This window comes from Pantherophis guttatus, chromosome 7 (genome assembly GCF_059756535.1).
Source record: "Pantherophis guttatus breed Tessera chromosome 7, ASM5975653v1, whole genome shotgun sequence".
NCBI classification, from domain to species: Eukaryota; Metazoa; Chordata; class Lepidosauria; order Squamata; family Colubridae; genus Pantherophis; species Pantherophis guttatus.
Genome location: NC_142069.1, coordinates 15,830,559 through 15,853,333, shown reverse-complemented (window position 1 = coordinate 15,853,333; position 22,775 = coordinate 15,830,559). Strand labels below are relative to the sequence as shown.

General features: G+C 39.9%; 1 protein-coding gene across 12 annotated transcripts in view; it reads left to right on the top strand.

Annotated features, from left to right (window-relative positions):
* The window catches only part of CACNA1C (calcium voltage-gated channel subunit alpha1 C), a 625,236-nt gene that overhangs the window by 405,840 nt on the left and 196,621 nt on the right, over window positions 1-22,775 (top strand). For 11 of the 12 annotated variants that reach the window (XM_060694463.2, XM_087873676.1, XM_087873677.1 and 8 more), the window contains 2 exons: window positions 18,640-18,779; window positions 19,678-19,817. In XM_060694463.2, the coding sequence (XP_060550446.2) occupies window positions 18,640-18,779; window positions 19,678-19,817 (280 nt within the window). Of the gene's footprint in view, window positions 1-18,639; window positions 18,780-19,677; window positions 19,818-22,775 lie in introns of those variants that run through there. The other variant, XM_087873672.1, reaches the window with a different exon arrangement.

Below are 22,775 nucleotides of genomic sequence, written 5' to 3'. Positions count from 1 at the left end.
CTGTCCTAAATACATGCCAATTGCCAAGTATACCCAAATTTTGATTATGTGCCCATGGGGATGGTTTATTTCAACTGCTGTTTGAATGGTCACTAAATGAATGTTTGTAAGTCGAGGACTTTTTTTTGCTCTTTGAACAATGACAGAGAAGTGGATGAATCCGAAGAGTGTTTATTATCATTAATTTTATTTCTATAGAATTATGTTAAACATGCAAATAGTGCATTTGCAAACCTCAGGTGGATTTGGGGCTGAGTCTTTTGCATGCCTACTAATTGCAGATAGTTCTCAACTACCATTCACTTAGCAACTATTTGAAGTTACAGAAGCACAGAAAAAGGTGGCTGACAACTGGTCCTCACCCTTATAACTGTCGCAGCAGCCCCCATGGTCACATGATCAAAATTTGGCATGGATTTAAGATGGTTGCAGTGTCCCCAGGTCATGTGATTGCCGTTTGTGACCTTCCCAGCCAGCTTCTGACAAGCAAACTCAATGGAGGAAGCCAGATTTGCTTAACAACTGGGTGATTCACTTAACAACCATGGCAACAAAACAAAACAAAAAAGATCATAAAATCAGGTGCAACTCAGCCACCATGCTTAGCAATGGAAATTCTGGTCCCAATTTTGGTCATGAGTTGAGGACTTTGTTATTAAAGCTCACCTTGGGTCATTTTCCCAGATGCTTAACTTCTCCCTAATGTTGTAGCTGGAAATGATGTGAGACATAAACCTGGCAAGTAGAACGGTTAAACATAATGGCCAATTATCCACTAAGTCTCCTTTGCCCAGCATTATTAGACAAACAAGAGAGTTAGGAAACCAGGTTTGCAACCCGACGTGCGATTTACCCTCTAGCATTTTTAAAGCGGATGCAGCCCAGGGATACTCCAAAGAAACAAGAAGTTAGCATACTCTATGAGCTGAGAGAAAATAGCTCCAAGGTATTTAGTTTGTTGTAGTACATGATTTCACAGAGGTTAATTCCAGACAGTGCCTTGCCAATAAGCATTCTTAAAACAGCTTACCTTTTTAGCATGAGCTAGTTTACTTATGGCAAAAGTTAAACATTTTAATGTGCACTAGCTTAAAATGTTTGGCTTTCTTGGGTATCTCGGATGTATTGTTAACTACTAAAGGTGGACAAATGCAGACCAGAAATTCAGCACTATAAGTAAACTGAGGAAGGGAGGGTACTGGTTTAAAACGTATTACTATTACTTCCTCCTGGTATCATGGAAGCTGCCAACTGTTTATTTATTTATTTATTTATTTTAAAATTTGTATACCGCCCTTCTCCCTGAGGACTCAGGGCGGTGAACAGCCAAGTAAAAGCATAAACTACAAACATTAAAATACAATTAAAAAGATATATATAAATTTGGCCCCATAATTAAAAACAATAACAAACAATTAAAAACATTTTAAAAAGTGTTAGGCCAGCCCGGCTTGCTGGAAAAAGAAGGTTTTAAGGGCACGGCGGAAGGCACCGAGGTCTTGGATTCTCCTTATCTCTGGGGGCAGCTGATTCCAGAGGGTAAGTGCCCCCACAGAGAAGGCCCTCCCCCTGGGGGTCACCAGCCTACATTGTTTGGCTGATGGCACCCCGAGGAGGCCCTCTCTGTGGGAGCGCATAGGTCGATGGGAGGCCGTCGGTTCTTTATATGAAGAGACTTATAGATTGCATAGACAAGCCAAGTTGTTAATACGGGATGCCATTTGGTAAGGATAAGGAATTACTGGATATGATCACATAGTTGATCATATGTCTGCTTGTTTTAAGACTATTTTAGGTGTTATTCCAATTGTCTTTTTATGTCAATATCAGTGCTTTAAATCAGCGGTCACCAACTGGTGGTCCGTGGACCACTGGTGGTCCGCAAGAAAATTTTGGTGGTCCTCAGAAAAATTATTTGCATTTTTTATATTGCACTAAATCAGGGGTCCTCAAACTACGGCCCCTGGGACGGATTGTGCAATGAACGTTTGTGTTGCTGCAGAGAGTCTCCCCCTTCTGGGTCTTTTTGTGCGGGGCAGAGGGGGGGCAGAAATTCCGGCTTCAGCCTCCTGGTGTGGGGCTTTCGACGACGGCTGAAGGGAAGTGTTGCTGGTGGCAAAGAGCCGGAGGGCCTTGTTCCAGTGGGACTGCATCATGGCCTGGAACTGGCTGATCATCTCAGCCTGCTGAGCCTCCAGGTGCCGGTACCTGGCCTTGCACTCCCGCAGGTCTTTCCTCTGCTTGGAAACCCTCTCTTCCTAGTCCTCAGTGAGGTGCTTCTGCTGAGCCTCCTTCTCGGTCAGATCCAATTTGAACTGAGCTGTTTTGCCAACTCTTTCTCGTAGTGACTGCTTAGCTCCAGCAACTGCTTCCTGTTGGGGCCCTAAGGAGCCTGGGCGGGCAGATGAGGAGTAGTGAGTAGAGGCTGACAAGGCACCCCTTGACGTGAGTGACATCAAGTTGGCCACGTCCACCCAGTCACATGACCATCTTGCCACGCCCACCCAGCCGATCATTAGGCAGATCATATTAGTGGTCCACGGGATTTAAAATTATGAATTTAGTGGTCCCTGAGGTCCAAAAGCTTGGGGACCCCTGCTTTAAATGATATTGATAACAGTAGTGTTGTGTTTAAAACACGAGTAATAAGGATAAATTACTATTGCGTACGGCAGTGTATAAAAACAAATCTTACTGTGTGCTGCCCAGACTCTGCTTGTATTAAGGCAGCAGATAAATCTCACAAGCAAAATAAAATAATTACAAATACGGCTGCAATTCGGCTGAATACTCTCATTTGCATAGGCACATGTAAAATGCTCTTTGAGTAAGCAAACAGTGGGATGCCAGGGAGAGATTGACAAGAGGAAAAGAAAGAGAAAACTGAAGGTGAAAACTGTTTCATTGTGGAGCCTTACTAATCATTTAGCAATAGATATATACCGGAGCACATTATTTTACATAACTTGTTTATTCCACGACAGAATGATTGAGGGAATAGTTCTAAACATCATGAATTAAGATCAAACGATGTTGTTCCGTATCTATGGTGCATCAGATTTAGTAGGTAAATACCCATGAATATAAAGGATTGTCTCTTATTTTTGGAATATCACTGTCATATACAAGATGTGCATTTATTATTCCTGATGCAACAGCTCTTGACTGCCCCTTAGTTGTCAACATTCTAATCTGATTGTTCTAGTTATGTGACATGGATGAGCCTATTCTCTTAGAATTGCAGATATGTTGGTAAATACGTTCCTAACAGAATGAGTCGCTTCTTCATTGATATGATGAGTTGTCCTGCACACATACAATAGCACTGTATCATAGCACTGTATTTTTCTTTTTAAAAAATCAGTTGAGAGATATAAGAACCCAAACCACAGCACCTTTATCTATTTATTTATGTGTATCTATATACCACCCTACTCATAAATAAATAGATAAAGCTGCTGTGGTTTGGGTTCTTATATCTCTCAATTTATCTACAGTATTTATTTATGAGTATCTATATACCACCAGACAGGGATGTGGTGGCTCAGTGGCTAAGACGCTGAGCTTGTTGATCGAAAAGTCAGCAGTTCAACGGTTCAAATATCTAGTGCCGCGTAACGGGGTGAGCTCCCGTTACTTGTCCCAGCTTCTGCCAACCTAGCAGTTCAAAAGCACGTAAAAAAAAATGCAAGTAGAAAAATAGGGACCACCTTTGGTGGGAAGGTAACAGCGTTCCGTGTGCCTTTGGCATTGAGTCATGCTGATCCCATGACCACAGAGACGCCTTCGGACAGCGCTGGCTCTTCGGCTTTGAAACGGAGATGAGCACCGCTCCCTAGAGTCGGGAATGACTAGCACATATGTGCGAGGGGAACCTTTTCCTTTACCTTTAATGGAGCCAAGAGGGGAAGTCAACTCTACAGTTGGCGCTTATCCTATAGAGAACCCTAACCATTTCATCAGCTTCTACAAGTCCCAAAGAATTCCAGATAACATTATAGTATATTGTGCCTAGTTGTCACACTAGATTTTACTCATAAGGAATCTTGCGATCAGCGAAAATCGAATGAATATCAATATGCTATAAAAGCAAAGAAGCAAGCCTGCTTCACTGTTAACATTGCCACTTCATGGACTCAAATATATGATTTCTATTCATTTTGTCTTCAGCTACTTGTAAGAGCTTGTTGGCTGACTGAGAAAGTAAGAAGAAAAATTAGATATAATCAAGAGAGAGAAGAGACGTCTGTTGGGTACTTATTTCCTGAGAAGAAGCTTTTCCAATCATTCTGTGACTTTGCTTCAATGATCTCATTATAAATGAACCTTGGAAATTCTTCTTACAGTTTCTAAGATTTCTGTATTTACCCCAAGATTAGCATTAAACCTATCTGAACTCTTTTTAATTCTTACTTCTTTAGTCTTCATCAGCTGTGTGAGTCTTGACACCACTGTTCACCAAGGCCCGTGATGGTGAACCTATGGCACACGTGCCACAGATGGCATGCGTAGCCATATCAGTGGGCATACCAGTTCAGCTCTGGTGCGCATGTGCGCACAGGCCAGCTGATTTTTCGGCCTTCTGGGCCCACCAGAAGTAGGGAAACAGGCTGTTTCCTGCCTTTGGAAGGCCTGGGGGGGTGGGGAATGCCTATTTTTCTTTCTCACCTGGCTCCAGATCCTCTCTATGCATCTGGGGAGGGTGAAAATAGCCTTCCCCACACCTCAGAGGCCCTCCAGAGGCCTGAAACAACCCATTGCCCAACTCCCGGTTGGACAGGAAGTGATGTTTTTTGCTGTCCTAGAGAGGCTCTGAAGTCCCCAGCCTCCTTGAGAGGCTCTGGAGGCTGGGGACAGCAAAAACTGTCACTTCCTGTCCAACAAGGAGTTGGGAAATGGGCCATTTCAAGCCTCCAGAGGGCCTCTGAGGGGTGGGGAAGGCGGTTTTTGCCCTCCCCAGATGCATAGAGAGGATCTGGAGCCAGGTGAGAAAGAAAAACGGGTCTACCGCCCCCCCCCCCGTGCCAGGAGCAGGTGGGAGGGGGGTTGCATGCACAGGGCGGGGCGCATAGAATTATGGGTATGGGCACGCGCGCATGCGAACCTCCCACACCTCCCCCTCTTGGCACGCGATGGTAAAAAGGTTAGCCATCACTGACCTAGGCGTTTCTTCACTTCCTTTCCCAGAGTTTCTCAGGAATATATTATTAACATTCTGGAAACATAAATCATTCAATAAATCAGGTAATCTCTAATATAAAATGTATGTCTGAGGAAATTGAAGAATACTTGCTTTGGTGGAGTGCTATGTATAGTTATTCACACATTTCCTTGTTTCTTTATGTCAGCTCTTCTGGAACATTGCAATCAACAGTGTAAAAGATAACAGAAGCTTCTTGTCTTGACAAAGATCATTTTTCACGTAGGGACACCTGTATAGAAGCCAAGACGATGTTTATCAACTCATTGTAATTCTCTGATATATCTGTGTAATATGTAGATGTATATTAAAGCCTATTTTCAAGGAATTGTGGGAAGGTTGAGGCAGGGCCATCTTAACAGCATTATGGGCCCCGGGCAAAGCAGTGTACTGGGGCCCCTATGACAACTACTCACAGAAATAAAAATGTAAATGGTCGATAAAATTAAATGTACATTTGCATGTTAGTATTAATTTAAAAATGCAGTAAAATGTAATAAATACGTTGCAGTATTTATATGATACAAGGTGCATTGAAGGGTTAACATACACAGATTAGTATGGGGCCCCTATTATCGTGGGGCCCACGGACAAGTGCCCAGGAGGCCCACACGTTAAGACAGATAGATAGATAGATGTACTGTATGTATGTATGTGTATATGTATATGTATGTATATACACACATATCGGGTGGGTTCTATTTACCTTTACTACCGGTTTGCATTGCGCCCGCATAAATCACCTATGATGACGTCTGGGTCAGTGGGCAGAGCCTCCCACCAGTTTTACTACCGGTTCTTGCGAACCGGTCCGAACCAGAGGCAACCCACCACTGACACATATACAGTATATACAGTATGTACATACATACATACACATGTACACACACACACATATAATCAATGGTGTGTTGCTACCGATTTGCCCCCGATCGCGCGGGCCCACAAGCGAACCAGTAGCGACGGGATTTGAAACCCATTACTGCATACAATATATATATATATATATATGCACATACATATATCTAAAGGCAAGGCATGGAGGGGGAGTCTAAGTAATTAATTTTGCACCTCTGTAGTATAAACTAGGGATGAGAGGATTTGTTATTGCTGCTGCAGGTCTCAGAGGTATCTGCAGAGGGTAAGTCAAAGAAGTCAAGTTTGTCAATCACAACTGTGTATTCAAATTCATGCCTGCATTTTTATGTCTGTCACATAAGGGGTACTGCTGTGATCATGGCTGCCATCTTAACTTTTTTGATCCTCCCCCTGGAATCTGCAGCAACATCATGTGGGGGAATGACTTTACTGCTTCTCAATACTCAGATGCCAGAGCAACAGAATCATTTGCAGAATTTCTTTCTCCGAGTAGCTGGAGCTCCATGATATCCTAACCCGCCTCACATGATCCCAAGATAGTATTGTAAATCTAAAACCCATAAAGAGCGCAGTGGACTCCAGTAGAGTATGAATTGCTAAGATTCCATCAGTTTTCTAAGTCGCCACTGTAGACAATGTTTCAACAATATAGAAATACAGCAATAAGCTGTAGAAAGGTGGATTTATTTATTTATTTTTGTTTTAAAGCTTAATTAAGAAGTATGATGACCCAAAATGTTTTATGATGTACCTATTTATCTTAATTGACCATATCAGGGGACCCAAGCATCTAAGCATGAGGAGTAACAACTTATTAAACAAGGCAAATGAATCATGATGCACATCATGTGATCGGTCAGATGTCGCTGCCATATAAAAGCAGATTAGATTTAAACAGGTTTTTTTTTTTTAATTGATAAGCAAAAGAAGACATGGCCAATCTTAAATGGGCTGAACATTGTTGTTCTAACCTTGCCAGTGTTTTGCTGGCTTTTCATAACAGCAATTAATATAAAGAACATGTCTGGATGTAGTCTTTAATCTTTGGTTATTTAGCAAAAAATAGAAATGCGGATTCATGTTTTAGCTTCTTTAAGAAAATAACGAGTGTCTCCTGAAAACCTGACAAGCTACATGTTAAATGTAGTTGCTTGTGGTTGTTTCTACCTTATTTTTAAAAAAACAAAAACAAAACAAGGCCTGTTCTGCTAGAGAAAAATAAATTCCCAGCCAGAGCATGTCACACTAGGAATGCTGGACCTTAATTCTAAATATTATATTGGAAAGAATATATCCAATATTTTTGTTTTGTTTTAATTAATACCGTAGCTTTGCAGGAGACATTTACATCCTGGACATAAACTGTTTCAACTCCTACCCTCAAAACAATGCTATAGAGCACTGCACACCAGAACAACTAGACACAAGGACAGTTTTTTCCCAAATGCCATCACTCTGCTAAACAAATAATTCCCTCAACACTGTCAAACTATTTACTAAATCTGCACTACTATTAATCTTCTCATCTTCTCATTGTTCCCATCACCCATCTCCTCCCACTTATGACTGTATGACTGTAACCTTGTTGCTGGTATTCTTACGATTTATATTGATATTGTTTCCTGATTGCTTATTTGTAACTTATGACTATCATTAAGTGTTGTACCTTATGATTCTTGATGAATGTAACTTTTATTTTATGTACACTGAGAGCATATGCACCAAGACAAATTCCTTGGGTGTCCAATCACACTTGGTCAATAAAAATTCTATTCTCCAGCGTGTCGGGGAAGATCATCCAGGAATGGGTAGTGCTCTCCTTCTCTGCTTGGAGACCGAGTCAAACTTTCTTGGCCATGCCTACTCCTGCCTGGGCGCTCCCCAGTTCGACTCAGTCTTCCACGAATTGAGACTGAGAATAGAGACTCACCCATTCATCGATTTCTTCTCAATGTAAAATGACAGCAATTTGGATTATTATTCCGAGTGAGGCTCGGTGATCGCTGGTGAGCGTTCTGGGGGGTCACCAGTCCACTGGTACCCCTTCCTTCCGGCTTGAATTTTAGTATCCAACTGAAACCAGATCTTTTCTTTCTGGGACTAATGGAGAGACAACAAAAAGTTACTATGCATAGTAACTGCAGTGAGATTACGGTATTATATGCATAAAGATGGAAAGACTTTGAAATACCCATAACGAAGGAATGATTGGTGAAATTGGCAGAATTTGCAGCAATACAGTTTTGCCAAATGCATAATCTGGGGATAATCTTATGGATGTGTTTTAGAGAAGGTTGCAAGGATTACTGATTCTATAGATGGTAGACATGAAGTACTTTCAGCTTTGAACTTTGATAATTCTATATAATTGAGCAGGCAGAAAACTCATTTTAAGTTAGATGTCATAAATATATCCACTCTTATTTCTGCTTAACATTTCATTTTACATTATTAAATTGCTCAGAAATTCAGTATTCCATACACATCTGTAGATCTGGTTTTAAGTAAAATAGTCAACATTATGTCAATGACAGATAATATTCAGCAATCAATACAAGCGTATTACCTGTGCTGTCATACTTGAAAAACAGACTTTGGCAGTTATTAAATAAATAGTGTTGAAAGATTACTTTCCAGGCTTTGTTGCTAAAGAATCTAGTTTGTTCTTTTATCATCTCTATGCACAAAATATGTGTATGAATCAATAGGCACTAATTCATACATGAAATGGTTCTTATTTCCACCAGATAAAGACTACTCTGCATTGAAAATTGAACCTTTGTTGGGAGGTGTTTTATGTCCTTTCATTGATGTTCTTAACTTTTAAAAATGGTTTTGTTTGGTTTAGTTTTGATGGAAGAGCATGTTGTGGCCCACCAGCAGCCTGCGCGGATCGTGGCTGATCCCAACGACAAGGAGGCTGGTGTGGGGTCGCGCCAGCAGCCTGAGCAGCCGGCACTCATGTCGGACAGCGAGGAGGCTGAAGAGGATGTGGTGCCAGAGGCAGAGACTCAGCCAGGGCCTTCAGAACCCCCAGAGGCTCCTTCAAGTGGAGAGAGCGAAGTGGAGGAGCCTCTCCTCAATGCTCGAGCACGCAGGGCTGCCAAAAGGCAGGAGTAGCTACTCAGGAGGAGGAGGTCTCCTCGAGAGTAAGATTTGAGGATAATTGGCCACTCTCTTAGCCTATTTAAATTGCACACAGTCAGTAATGTCTTGCTAGAAACAACGTGTCGTATCTTGTTTTCTGGGCTGGTTGCCAACCTTTGCCAGACTTTGTTTATTCTTGGTACGTTATAACTTTGATAAGGACCGTTGGTGTGTGTCACAGTCCTTGGGACTCCAGAACTGGGACAGAACAGAGCAATACGATAAACAGCAAATGGAAGCTCTTATTTGCTCCAAAAAATGATACTGGGTAGAGGCAGATTTACTCACAAGTGGACCATACCTGGGCATCACAGAGAGCATAATGACAGTCTCATTCTTAATAAATCAATAAACTGTCATAAAGATTTATTCTAGAAACTGGGGTTTATGGTACAGCAAAAACATGTTTTATTTAAGCAAACTTGGTGAATAGAGTGGAATTAGAATAGAATAGAATAGAATAGAATAGAATAGAATAGAATAGAATAGAATAGAATAGAATAGAATAGAATAGAATAGAATAGAATTCTTTATTGGCCAAGTGTGATTGGACACACAAGGAATTTGTCTTGGTGCATATGCTCTCACTGTACATAAAGGAAAAGATATGTTCATCAAGAATCATAAGGTACAACATTTAATGATACTCATAGGGTATAAATAAGCAATCAGGAAACAATATCGATATAATTCATAAGGATACCAGCAACAAAGTTACAGTCATACGGTCATAAGTGGGAGGAGATGGGTGATAGGAACGATGAGAAGATTAATAGTAGTGCAGATTTAGTAACTAGTTTGACAGTGTTGAATTATTTGTTTAGCAGCGTGATGGCATTTGGGAAAAAACTGCTCTTGTGTCTAGTTGTTCTGGTGTGCAGTGCTCTATAGCGTCGTTTTGCGGGTAAGAATTGAAACAGTTTATGTCCAGGATGTGAGGGGTCTGTAAATATTTTCAGTTCAAATCATTATTCTTATGACATATCCTTCCTTGATTCGTTTTGCTACGTTTTGACTTCATTTTGACCATATGCGGTACTGTAAATTTCTTTGGGACAAAAGGAAAGGCCTTTATTTACTACATTGACAATGTCTCCTGGATTTAAAAAAAAAAATCTATTAAATCCTTTGTTGGTTTAAAAAAAAAAAAAACTGGACCTCATGTCTCCTTAGCAACAAAATGTGTTTGGAAGCAACCCAGTATCAACAAATCTGTCTCAGAATCTGTTTTATAGAGTTGATCCTATAAGTATCCCCTTCTGGCGCTGTATTACTAAAGATCAGTTTTATTCATCCAAATGTATGTTAACCGTGAGTTAACATAATCACATCAAAAAGGATTCTCCCGTAATAAATCCAGTATTTGTTGATAACATTTAATCTAGAAATCCAGTATTTGTAACATCAAGTTCTTTTTCTTGGCTACTCTCTTAATTTTTTTCCATTTACAAAAATTGCTCCTTGCCACAGAGTTCTTAAAATACATCTCACACAATTGAATAGCGCTAAAATAAGTTGATATAATATTCGGTGGGAACATTTTGGGAAATTCTGGTGAAGAACACAGACATTTAAATAAAATGGAATTCATCTTGCACTTTTTCCCTCTCCTCAACCACCCACTCACCCCAGGTTGAAGTAGTAAACTGCATTGTGTTAGGTTGTATAGATGTTTTTTATCCCCAACCTATCTGAATGTGTTACATTTCTTCAATATTTTAATACATCCTTTGATTCAATTCTGAGATCTAGTTTTGTGGCAAAATAATACCAGTCCCTATAATAAACAGTTAATATTACCAATTCAGTGACATATTTGAGGTTGAAGAAGTACAGGACACTACAGTTGAAGAACAGTAATAATAAAATGCACAGTGTATTAATTTACTCATGAGTCATCATTATCATCATTTTAGTCATTGTCAATCCACTGCAGGATGAAGGCCTCTTCCACATATTTCCAACCAATATGGTCCTGAGCTTTCTTTTGCCAATTGAGCCCCAATACTTGCTGATGTCATTGATTCATTTTGTTTTAGGTCTCTTTCGTGGATGCTTTTTATCAAGTGAGGTCCATTCTATGACTGCCTTGGTCCGCCTGCCATCTGTTCAACTGGCTATGTGCCAAGCCCATTTCCATTTCAATTCATTATTCATGAATAATGAATTATTCATTAATCAATTACTCACGAGTATGCTGGAGTATATTTTTTTAAAAAAACCCAAATGTTGAGTAAGCAATTTTCCTTCACTGGAGGGAAGAGGAAGGAAAAACTGAGGAAAAGTAGGGTGATCCAAGATTTCTAGGATAAGCTAGTAGTTTGTGAAGCTAAAATAATTTCTATTCAGTATGGGGTGAAATGGAATTACGAACAAAATCTGTGCCATACTTTCTTTTAACATTTAGGGTAGTACAAGGCTCCATGTTATTCAAATACAGCATGAATAGATTGTAAGCAGATCTTTATGTTCAGGGAGAGAGATGATGTATATTTAAAAGGAATTAAAAATTCAGCTAAAATTGGAAATGGTACAAGGTCAATGTGAATTGTTTCTGAGCCAGGTTGCCTTAACTGTCAGTCTGAGGAGAATGGGGCCTGAATACTGCTGGACTCACCCAACCCCATTCAGCTGGATTGTCATGGTTCAAAGGAGGAACAAACATTCTAGAATTCTCCAAAATGTTCCTTCCCACAACATTGGGCTTTGCAGATTTCTACTTGGTGATTTCATGGACCACTCAGATAATTTTCCTGGCAATAGCATTGTGTTTATCATCAGCCTCTTCCAGGATTTTAAAAAAAAATCTCAATCTACCATACTGCGCTGATATTCCCTAAAGGTCTTCCAAGGAAGGATTAACCAGGCCAGACTCTTGATTAGTTTCCAAATCTGCCAAGACAAACTAGGATTCCAAATGCTGCAGCATTTTATTTTGGTATACTGTGTCACATGTGGTTTGCCACATTTGGTGGGGTTTATCAGTTCATCCTCCTAGACTGAATATTGTAATAAATATTTCACAGGTTTTTTTTCTTCTTATGGTTGCTATTAATTATATAAGGAGCAAAAAAAAGGGGGGGGGATCCTAACATAGCCTTGGAAATATTGGTTAGAAAAGTTGAATTCTTCTTCTTCTTGTGCCATATCCATCATTGGACGTTGGCGATCATGTTGGCAATCCTATTTTTGTCAACAGGTGTATGAAAAAGTGCTGCTGAGTTTTGTCCAAACCAGCCCCTAAGGTTTTGAAGTCATGATTTATTTATTTTAGTTATTTATTTATTTAATTTTATTTTGATTTATATGCCGCCCTTCTCTGGAGACTCAGGGCGGCTTACAATGCGTTAAGCAATAGCCTTCATACTTTTGTATATTTTATGACGTTCTTCTTCTGCCTGGACCTCGTTTGCCTTCAATCTTTCCTTGGAGGATTAAGTGAAGGATGCTGTATTTTTCTGGGTGTCGCATCACATGTCCAAAATAAAACTTTTGCTTTTTAATGGCTTTGATTATTTCCCTTTGCTTTCCCAGGCGGCTTATCACCTCCTCATTTGTGATTTTGTTAAGCCAGTTTGTACGTAATAGTTGTCTGTAAATCCACATTTCAAATGCTTCTAGTTTCTTCAAGTGGTTTTCTGTTAGAGACCAACTCTCTACTCCATAGAGTAAGATAGAAAAGATGTAACAAAAAGTTGAATTAGATAAGTCTTTTAGTATATAGGTTAGCATCCAGTGGTACAGCCTGAATCTGGGCCTCTCTGCTCCAGGAAGTTCAATTGCCTTGGAAAATGTTATAAACATTAGGAACATGACAAAAAGAGGCATATATTACTTAGAACTAGAAAAGTGGAATGCTGAATCATGTGTATTAACTTAATCATCCAACTCTTTTACAGGCGTATAGTTGCCATACATCACAACTGCACATTTTCAGTTTATTTTAAGATGATATCTCAGAAATAAGTGCATCTTAAATGCTAACAAACATATTCAGCTAGATTGCTAGCTTTTTAAAAGCCATTAAAATGTGGGCGATTGGTGATAGATCTCTAGGGATGTAGTCATCCCTAGAAATACTGTAGATATTTATTATGCATCATGTATACTATAACTTCAGAGATTTAAGTAGAAACATTTATAAAATGGTGAAAATTGATTTTCCTTAGTCATTGACAGTTTAACATATTAATATGATTGGGTGAACAATCTGGATAGATCAGGGCCTTATTCCAATTAGTTTTTATTTTGCTACTAAGGAAGAAACCTGGTGAGCCTGTTTGGTCTAATGGTGAAAGCACCAGGCTAGAAAACAGGAGTCTCTGAGTTCAAGTTCTTCCTTAGCCATGAATGCCAGTGGGGGTGATTTTGGGCCAGTCATTCACTCTTAGTCCAATCCATTTCACAGGGTTATTGTTGTGTGGAAAATGGGAGGAGGAAGATACGTTTGCTCCCTTGAGTTGTTTGCAAAAATAATAAATAAATAAAGTTAATCTTAGAAGTATAGTTGAAGATGAGGTAATCTTCATTCTCCTATTATTCCAGCTGAGGAAAGTATTGTCTACAGAAAAATACTCAATCCAGAGATAAGCAGAGAGTTTAACAGAGCCAGAGATTTTCTATATAATAGTGGATTTTTAACAATAGAGGGCGGGGACCTAGTGGCTCAGTGGCTAAGACGCTGAGCTTGTTGATCAAAAGGTCAGCAGTTCAGCGGTTCAAATACCTACTGCCACGTAACAGGGTGAGCTCCCGTTACTTGTCCCAGCTTCTGCCAACCTAGCAGTTCGAAAGCACATAAAAAATGCAAGTAGAAAAATAGGGACCACCTCTGGTGGGAAGGTAACAGCGTTCTGTGTGCCTTTGGCATTTAGTCATGCTGGCCACATGACCACGGAGACGTCTTCGAACAGCCCTGGCTCTTTGGCTTTCCCCCCTAGAGTCGGGAACGACTAGCACATATGTGCGAGGGGAACCTTTCCCTTTAACTATAGAGGATAAATCGATAGGTATGAATATTAAAAATTAAATATATGACAATCTGCCATTTGGGCAGTTCTTATTTTCTCTCTTGGACACTGATGGGTTGCATTATATAATACAAGTAGTCTTTGAGTTACAATCCTTCGTTCAATGACCATTCGAAGTTACAACAGTGCTAAAAAAAGTGACTTAAGACTGTTTTTCACACCTACGACTTTTCCCTATGGTCACATGATCAAAATTTGGACACTTGGCAGCTGGCTTGTATTTATGGCAATTGCTATGTCCCCTGGTCCCAGGGTCATGTGATCCCCTTTTGAAACTTTCTGGCAAGCAAAGTCAATGGGGAAGTCAGATTCATTTAACAACTGTGTTACTAACTGAACAACTGCAGTGCTTCACTTAACAGCTGTGTCAAGAAAGGTCTTCAAATGGGGCAAACTCACAACAAATGTCTTGCTTAGCCATGGGAATTTGGGGCCCAGTTGTGGTCATAAATCGAGGAGTAGCTGTATTTTACTTCATGCCTTCAGTTCATACAGAATGACATTCAAGTCCCCAAGTCCCATTCAGCATCCTAGCATGGAACCCATTCTTGAGTCTTCTACAAAACAATTATTTAATCACATGAAATAAATTAGCAAATGAACTCAACAAAATGTCTGCAGTGAATGTTCAGATATATAATATACTATTATTAAAGACAGCAAGGCAAAAATAATGTAAATATTGAAGATAAATGGGGAAACACTGACCCTCTGGAATGGGTTACCCACTGGGCTCCGGACGGCCCCCGACCTCCGCACTTTCCGCACCAACCTGAAGACATGGCTTTTTCAGCAAATTCCCTGATCTGCCACGAGGTTTTATTGTCTGGGGATTTTAAATTGGCTTGTTTTAGCATTATTTTATTGTTATGTTGTTTTTATTCTGTGAGCTGCCCCGAGTCCTACGGGAGAAGGGCGGCATATAAATTTGATAAAATAAAATAAATAAATAAACTTTCAAACGTAGAAAGAATGGAAGGACTCGGTTGATATTCTGCTATATTTGGAATAGTAGAACTATAATTCTGAGTGAATGATAGGAGCTTGTGGAAAGAACAAAGCCTAACATAAAAAGCAATGTAAGGCATTTGTCCAACGTAATTGAAGACTATCTCAGAATGGTGATAGTTCTTTTTAAATCCACTGTATTTCAGTGACAATATTTGGAAGTAGTTTGCTGGCTAGGTTGTATCTTTGACAGGGCAAGAGAGGAAGTGCAGATTTCACCTGCTTCCTTGCTGAGAAAGATGAAGTACGATTGAGATAGTGCAGAGAATAAGCATATTCTCTCTTGTGTTTACAGGCTTTAAATCATTTCCCTGAAATACCATGTAATGTTAATTACGATATAGTCCTGGGAATGGAACTGCCATTCAGATTTTTCCATTGCAATGTTATAGGTTACAAAAGAAGCTTTATATTCTGACGTTAACAAATACAGGGATTGTTTAATATTAAATCCAGATTAACAGCATACAAACGCTCTGTTCTTGTTTTAGATCCTCTCTAGCAGTTTTGTAGAGCTCACGTCTCAAAATAATGAGGTTGCATCTCTGCAGACATACATACACGTAGGCCTCCAATCCAGACACATACTTACACCCCCAAAAAGAAGAAGGGTTTAGAGAACTGCCCAGGATCTTGGTACCTCAATTTTCCTATCTCTAGCTTACTGAAACAATTATGGTTCCTTAAATTGATAAGTTAAACATCTGAATTTCAAAGTAGGCTTTGATCTGCAAATCACAATGGACTAACATACACCTTTCTTTAATCTATCTGCAAACTGGGAATAGAGACTTACTTACAAATAGGCAATCACAAAACCCAAATGATTTGAAAATTGTATTGCAACTTGAAAAACTCTTAGTAATACAAAGTGTGAGGTTTTTGTTTTGTTTTTTTAACTTTCATTAAGGGCCATGATCTTGGATTGACATCTGATCTCAGTGAAATTTTGCTGTATTTTGACGTTGATATCATATAATTTGGGTTATGGACAACTGCCTGATCAGCAAGCAGCCAGCTGTTCTCCTGTAAGCAGCTGTCCTATTTCTCCCTGAGGAGTTAGAGCCTATTAAGAATTAAGAGCATATGTAAATGGCACTTTCTTTAGTGACTACAGCAGATAGATTTGGAAACATCTGCCCTGCACCTCTCGGTAAAGACCGAGGTTTTTGTCCTTAATGTTATGGTTTTCTTCCTTGGCTTCACTGTTTTTTTCTGAAATAGGATCACCAGGTATCTTAGAATTAATTGTCCTGGCTGGCCGGCAATCAGCAGAAGCAACTGTTCATGGTCCCATGTGAATATTTGAATAGGGCAGTCATATCCTAGCTTCAAAAATTCAAAAAAATTAAAAGAAAGAGGGAAGAGAAAGGGAGAGGGAGAGAGAGAGAAAGATGAAAGAGAGGGGAGAGAGAGAGAGAGAGAGAGAAAGACCTGTTTAAAAGAAAATACCTGGAGCCACAAAAACTAGGTAGGCGTGGCTGGGGGGTGTCATGTGACTGGGTGGGAGTGAGTGATGTCAAGATGGCCACGCCCAACCAGGTTTTGTAGCTCCCGGTGTTTTGTTTTTTGTGGGAAATGGGCGCAAGTGGCTCTTTGAGTGTTTAAGGTTACAGACCCCTCTGCAGTGGTGGGATTCAAGTAATTTAACAACCGGTTCTTCCAACAACCACTTTGTCAAACTGCTCAGAAAGTTAACAACTGGTTCTCCTGAAGTGGTGTGAACTGGCTGAATCCCACCACTGCCCCTCTGGTTTATCAGAACAGAATAACAAGAGTTGAAAAGGACCTTGGAGGTCTAATCCAACCCCCTGCTCATGCAGGAAACCCTATATCCGTGATGGCGAACCTATGGCACACGTGCCACAGGTGGCATGTGGAGCCATATTAGTGGGCACGCCAGCTCAGCTCTGGGGTGCATGCACGCACCGGCCAGCTGATTTTTGGGCCTTCTGGGCCCACCAGAAGTAGGGAAACAGTCTGTTTCCTGCCTCTGGAGGGTCGGGGGGGAGGCCCATTTTTTTTTCTTACCTGGCTCCAGATCCTCTCTATGCATCTGGGAAGGGCAAAAACAGCCTTTCCCACTCCCTTGGAGGCCCTACAGAGGCTGAAAGGGCCCATTTCCTGACTGCCGGTGGGACAGGAAGTGACGTTTTTTCCTGTCCCCAGCCTCCAGAGACTCCTAGAGAGGCTCCTAGAGACTCCTAGAGAGGTTCTGGAGGCTGGGGACAGCAAAAAATGTCACTTCCTGTCCCACCAAGAATTGGGAAATGGGCCCTTTCAGCCTCCGTAGGGCCTCCAAGGGAATGGGAAAGGCTGTTTTCGCCCTTCCCAGATGCATAGAGAGGATCTGGAACCAGGTAAGAAAGAAAAACGGGCCTACCAGGCCATCATGTGCCAGGAGCGGGGGTGGGTGGAGTTGCGTGCGCATGCGTGTGGGCATGTGCACGCGCGACCCTCCCCTGCCCCCTCCTCCTGGCACGCGATGGCAAAAAGGTTAGCCATCACTGCCCTATATCATTTACAGCCATCTAATGGCCACCCATATTTTTATAGCCTTAGCTTGAGCACTAAAGTAAAGTCACCAGCGACCCTGCAGCAAACAGAAGTCATGGATACGGCATAATATAATCAAACAGTCTTGATAGTATGTGGTTTGCTTTCATTCTGGTTTCCGGCTATCTCCTGGAGATGGGGACAAATTTTTTCCCCCCATTTCCTGACTGATAAAGGAGTTTATTGCATTTTGGTCCATTAACCTGATTTCACGTAGAACTCATTTTGCACCCAAAGTGAAAGCACTTTATAGAAGACGCATTAGGGAATATGTACCACTGTCTGAGTATATGTGTGTGTGAGATATACTGTACGCTTGTACAGAGAGAAGAGAGATTGTAGTAGGATGATGATGACAATGGTGATCATCAATGTACTTCTAAATTATTTCTCTCTTCTCCATTCTCTCTCAAAGTAGATTCCCAGAACATGATTTCATGAATTTTGATCCTGATGTGCATATGATGGTTTTGTTTCTGTAAATTTAAATTTAAAAATTAACCAAATTAAAATAACTATATTTTGTCTTTAATGTTGTTTCACTGTAACTGGCTCTGTTGATTATAGGAGTGGAAGTCAAATATGTGTGGAAGGCATTGGATTAGGAAGTATTTCCATGTTCTAGATAGCCAAAATCCTACAGAGTGTACAGCTATATGTAAATTATTTGGCTTGCATTTAGCAAGAACAGCAGGAAATGACAGTCCTGTCAAAAAGACAATTGTTTTGACTTGGAAATGTAGCCCTCTCTTTCTCCTATGATGTAATTTTCCAAAGTTAACCACCATGTTCCATGTTTTCTTTTTCTTTTCCCTGCAGGAACGAGTGGAATATCTCTTTCTCATAATTTTTACAGTGGAAGCATTTTTAAAAGTAATAGCATATGGACTTCTCTTTCATCCTAATGCTTACCTCCGGAATGGCTGGAATTTACTAGATTTTATAATTGTGGTAGTAGGGTGAGTATCTATCTTTCAATCTTTAGGAAACAGTTGCTGTTGTTTTATTTCAAAAAAATCCACAAAGATATTTGAAAATTTATATTATATTACTATGATGAATACATAGATAAAGTAGTACTTCTTCCTACCTACCGATCCCTAACGTTGCCTTTTGTAAGAGATTCTATGTTTTAAAAGATAGCTGTCAAATAGATGCTTAGTATTTGAAGTACTTCAGATGCAGAGGTGCATTTAGTATGCAGCATCAGAATCCCATACGTATCATCATCATTAAAGATAAACATATTTGGAGTTGATACACCATCCTGTGGAACATCATTCCGGCCAAGGTGAGCTTGGCCCCTGGGAGTTGAAGTCCATATATAGTATTTTAAAATTGCCAAGGTTGAGAAACATTGCCTTACAATATAGAAAGGGTACAGATTGCAGCCAAAAGTATATGCATTGATTAATGTATTTGTAAGGTTGACTCAGGCCTCCATCTTTCTGAGGTCGATAAAATGAGGACCCAGATTGTTGGGGGCAATAGGCTGACTCTGTAAACCACTTAAAGAGTGTTCTAAAGAACTATGAAGCGGTATATAAGTCTAAGTGCTATTGCTATTAGATCGATTCTGTTAAATTTGACACTGATTCTTCTAAACCTTTTTAGAAACTGCAAAGCATGTCTGGGAATTTATGTTATGACTGTCAACTAATATATTTCTAAAAGGGCACATGTACATTTTGTCTATATCATCATTGTACATATCATAAAGAAATATGAATGTTCTGTTTGATCTCCTTATGCAGGATTTTCTGCATTATATAAAGTACCTTGATTGCTTCTTTCTCCATACTGTATACTAACCATTTTATTGTTTTGTTTTGTTTTTCATTTCTTTCCCTTCTGCAGGCTTTTTAGTGCAATTTTAGAACAAGCAACCAAAGCAGATGGGGTAAATTCACTGGGAGGTAAAGGTGCTGGATTTGATGTTAAAGCACTTAGAGCTTTCCGCGTACTGCGCCCTTTACGGCTGGTATCTGGAGTTCCTAGTAAGTAACCAAGTCATTTTGTTGTTGGTGGTGGTGATGGTAGTGGTTTTAGGAGCAAAAGCTGATACTGTGAAAAAGACCCCAAAAGAAATAATTTAGAGAAGTATTCCATCCATAAAGTGAAAATTAATTTCAGGGCTAAGCAAATGTTGCTCCTAGCTGAGGTTATCATTCTCATCAAATAATTAAAAAGAATGAGGTCGAAATATCAGGTAAGAGAAACGGATTGTTGTAAGAGTGGAGTGCTATGTGGGTCATGTGAGATTGAGCTATTTCTGCAGGATATGAAATAATATATCAGTTTAAAGTCATACAAAATGAATATGAAATCATTATAATGAATCTACTGTAAATTAAATCAGTGCGACAAGTGAGATGCTGGCTCTGAAGTTGATGCTTATTAATAGTCTCACAAATGGCTGACCTGATGAAGAAATCTCCCCATGCAATGCATGCCTGTTCTTTAATGCATTAGACTGTCCTTTCTCAAAAGTCTGGACATTTGATTGATCATTTTTAATACAGTGAGGTGATAGGAGCATTATTTCCTGTCTGGTATTTTATTTTATTTTTATTTATTGTATCGCCACTCAACTGATTTAAGATTTTTTTATTGATTACTTAGCTCAAATCATTATTTGTTATACTGCATTTCTAATCTCTCACATCTGGATGTAAGAAAATGTAGGTAGGGATGGTACAACATAAACTAGAACTGCCCGGTGTATTGAACATCTACATGAAGTCGCTAACTGAGCTCATCTGACAGTATGCTGATGATACCAGGCTTTGGCATCTCTATCTATGGCCATCCAAGAGATGCTGTGGAGATACTATCTTGATATTTGAATGCTGTTGGGGCTCTGGGAGCTTGGATGAAGAAGAATTGGCTTCAACTCAACTGTAGCAAGACTGTCAGCCTTCAATTTCTGAGGATTTTCCATATTTGGTTCTAGATGGTTACATAATCACCAATTCGGTACAAACATTTTCAAAGTACTTTTTCATCCTCTTTAGTATGATGGTGCCATTCTTTTCTGTTACATATGACACCACCTGCTACTTTTCTCCTCAACAGAAAAGAATATTTGTAGCTCAGGAGTAACTTATGAAGTCCTTGGTGCTCTCTGAGTTTGGTCAACAGTGAGGTAACATCCTCAGTGCTACTTCACTGGACTTCTCACTTTTCCTCTCACAAGCATTATATGGCCACCAGGGATACACTGCAAAACTCACCCTTTACACATGCACTCCTTCAGCAGATATGTGATGATGCCTTGTCATGTACTGTAGAGAGGAAAGATATTACTGCAACCTTACAAGCTATGGATAGGCCTCTGAGTCCTGAGTGAACTCTACATTTCAAGGTCTATTAACACCTGAAACATCAGATTCAATTATCAGAAAAATGTAAGTCTAAACACCCCATTGATGATGCTGTGAAAATGGAAGTGTATAAAAAATGGAGCTTGATATTAGAGCTTGGAGTCCTTCAAGACATAAAGAATAATAGCTGCTTGCCACAAGTGCCATTGCCTTCAGTGATAGCTATGCATCCACTGCCTTCTACCTCAGTGCATTTACTACTTTTGGATCACTTTTGATGCCTCCTCAACTCCTGAAATCATACAGTTGACTACTACTTCAACTAATCCTAAGGACCATCCCTGGAGATCACACATTTTTTTCCCTTACTCAAGATGTTTGTCCCTGTCTAGAGGAATTGCTGTCTATAATTCAAGACTATTAAGCAACTACCAGACTGGTTTTGGAAGATTATATTGGCTTTGATTGGCTAAAGGCCACTCAAAACATTTTCCATCCTTTTCCTTCCTTTATTTCTACTTCTGTAACTGCAGGCTCTCAGGCCCAGCAATTCACCCACTTCCTCTGTTTGGGTAACCAGCTTCCTTATCCAAGCATGTTCACAAATCCTCACCACTTTTCCCCATCTTCTGAATGTTCCAGAGAAAGCCACTAAACCTAGTGAGGGAAGCCCCAAAATAACTATTTCCATGGAAGTTTTGTGATTGAAGGTTCCTGCAGAGTAGAAAGAATTCATCCCAAATCTGGATGGGTTGTTGGGGATATTTCTATACTGCTTATATTTGAATATCCTTGCTTTCTCTCTTGACTGAAATAAATCACTTTGGCAAACAAAGGATTTTTATCTACTGCGGAAACTGAACAAGCTGTTGCCTTATTGTCTCAGTGTTTCTCCCATGAATTATAGGTACATTTTTGCTTTTGATCTTTCTACAACTATTAGAGACTCTTCCCTAAAGACTATTTTCATTTTTCCCCTCACTTTTTTCTCAACAAACCATAGAGTTTTCAAAGCTTGGTTCTGATGGAAGGATACATGAGATAATGTCTAAAACATTAACATTATTTACTTTCCTCATTCCGTCTGGTCCATCTTAATAACGAATATACCCATGAGAGCTTTGCCAAATGTTCAAGTGTGTTTTGGAATGGACTGAATTGTTCTACCATCACCTGTCCAACTGTTCATCTTGCACCTGTTTGTGGCCGCAGTCAGTCTGTTGCTGCTCTGATAACAATTTCTCCATGTTGAAGGTTCATGTTCTTCTTTTCCCATATAATGTCATCAAATCAGGGGTCCAAACAAGACAGACACAGACTTCAATGGATAATTAGAACTGCAGAAAAAATAATTACTACCAACCTGCCTTCCATTGAGGACCTGCATACTGCAAGAGTCAAAAAGAGAGCTGTGAAAATATCTACAGACCCCTCACATCCTGGACATAAATTGTTTCAACTTCTACTCTCAAAAAGACGCTATAGGGCACTGCACACCAAAACAGCTAGACACTAGGACAGTTTTTTCCCGAATGCCATCATTCTGCTTAACAACTAATTCCCACAACACTGTCAAACAATTTACTAAGATTGTATTACTATTATTCTTCTCTTCCTTCCTAGTATTTACGT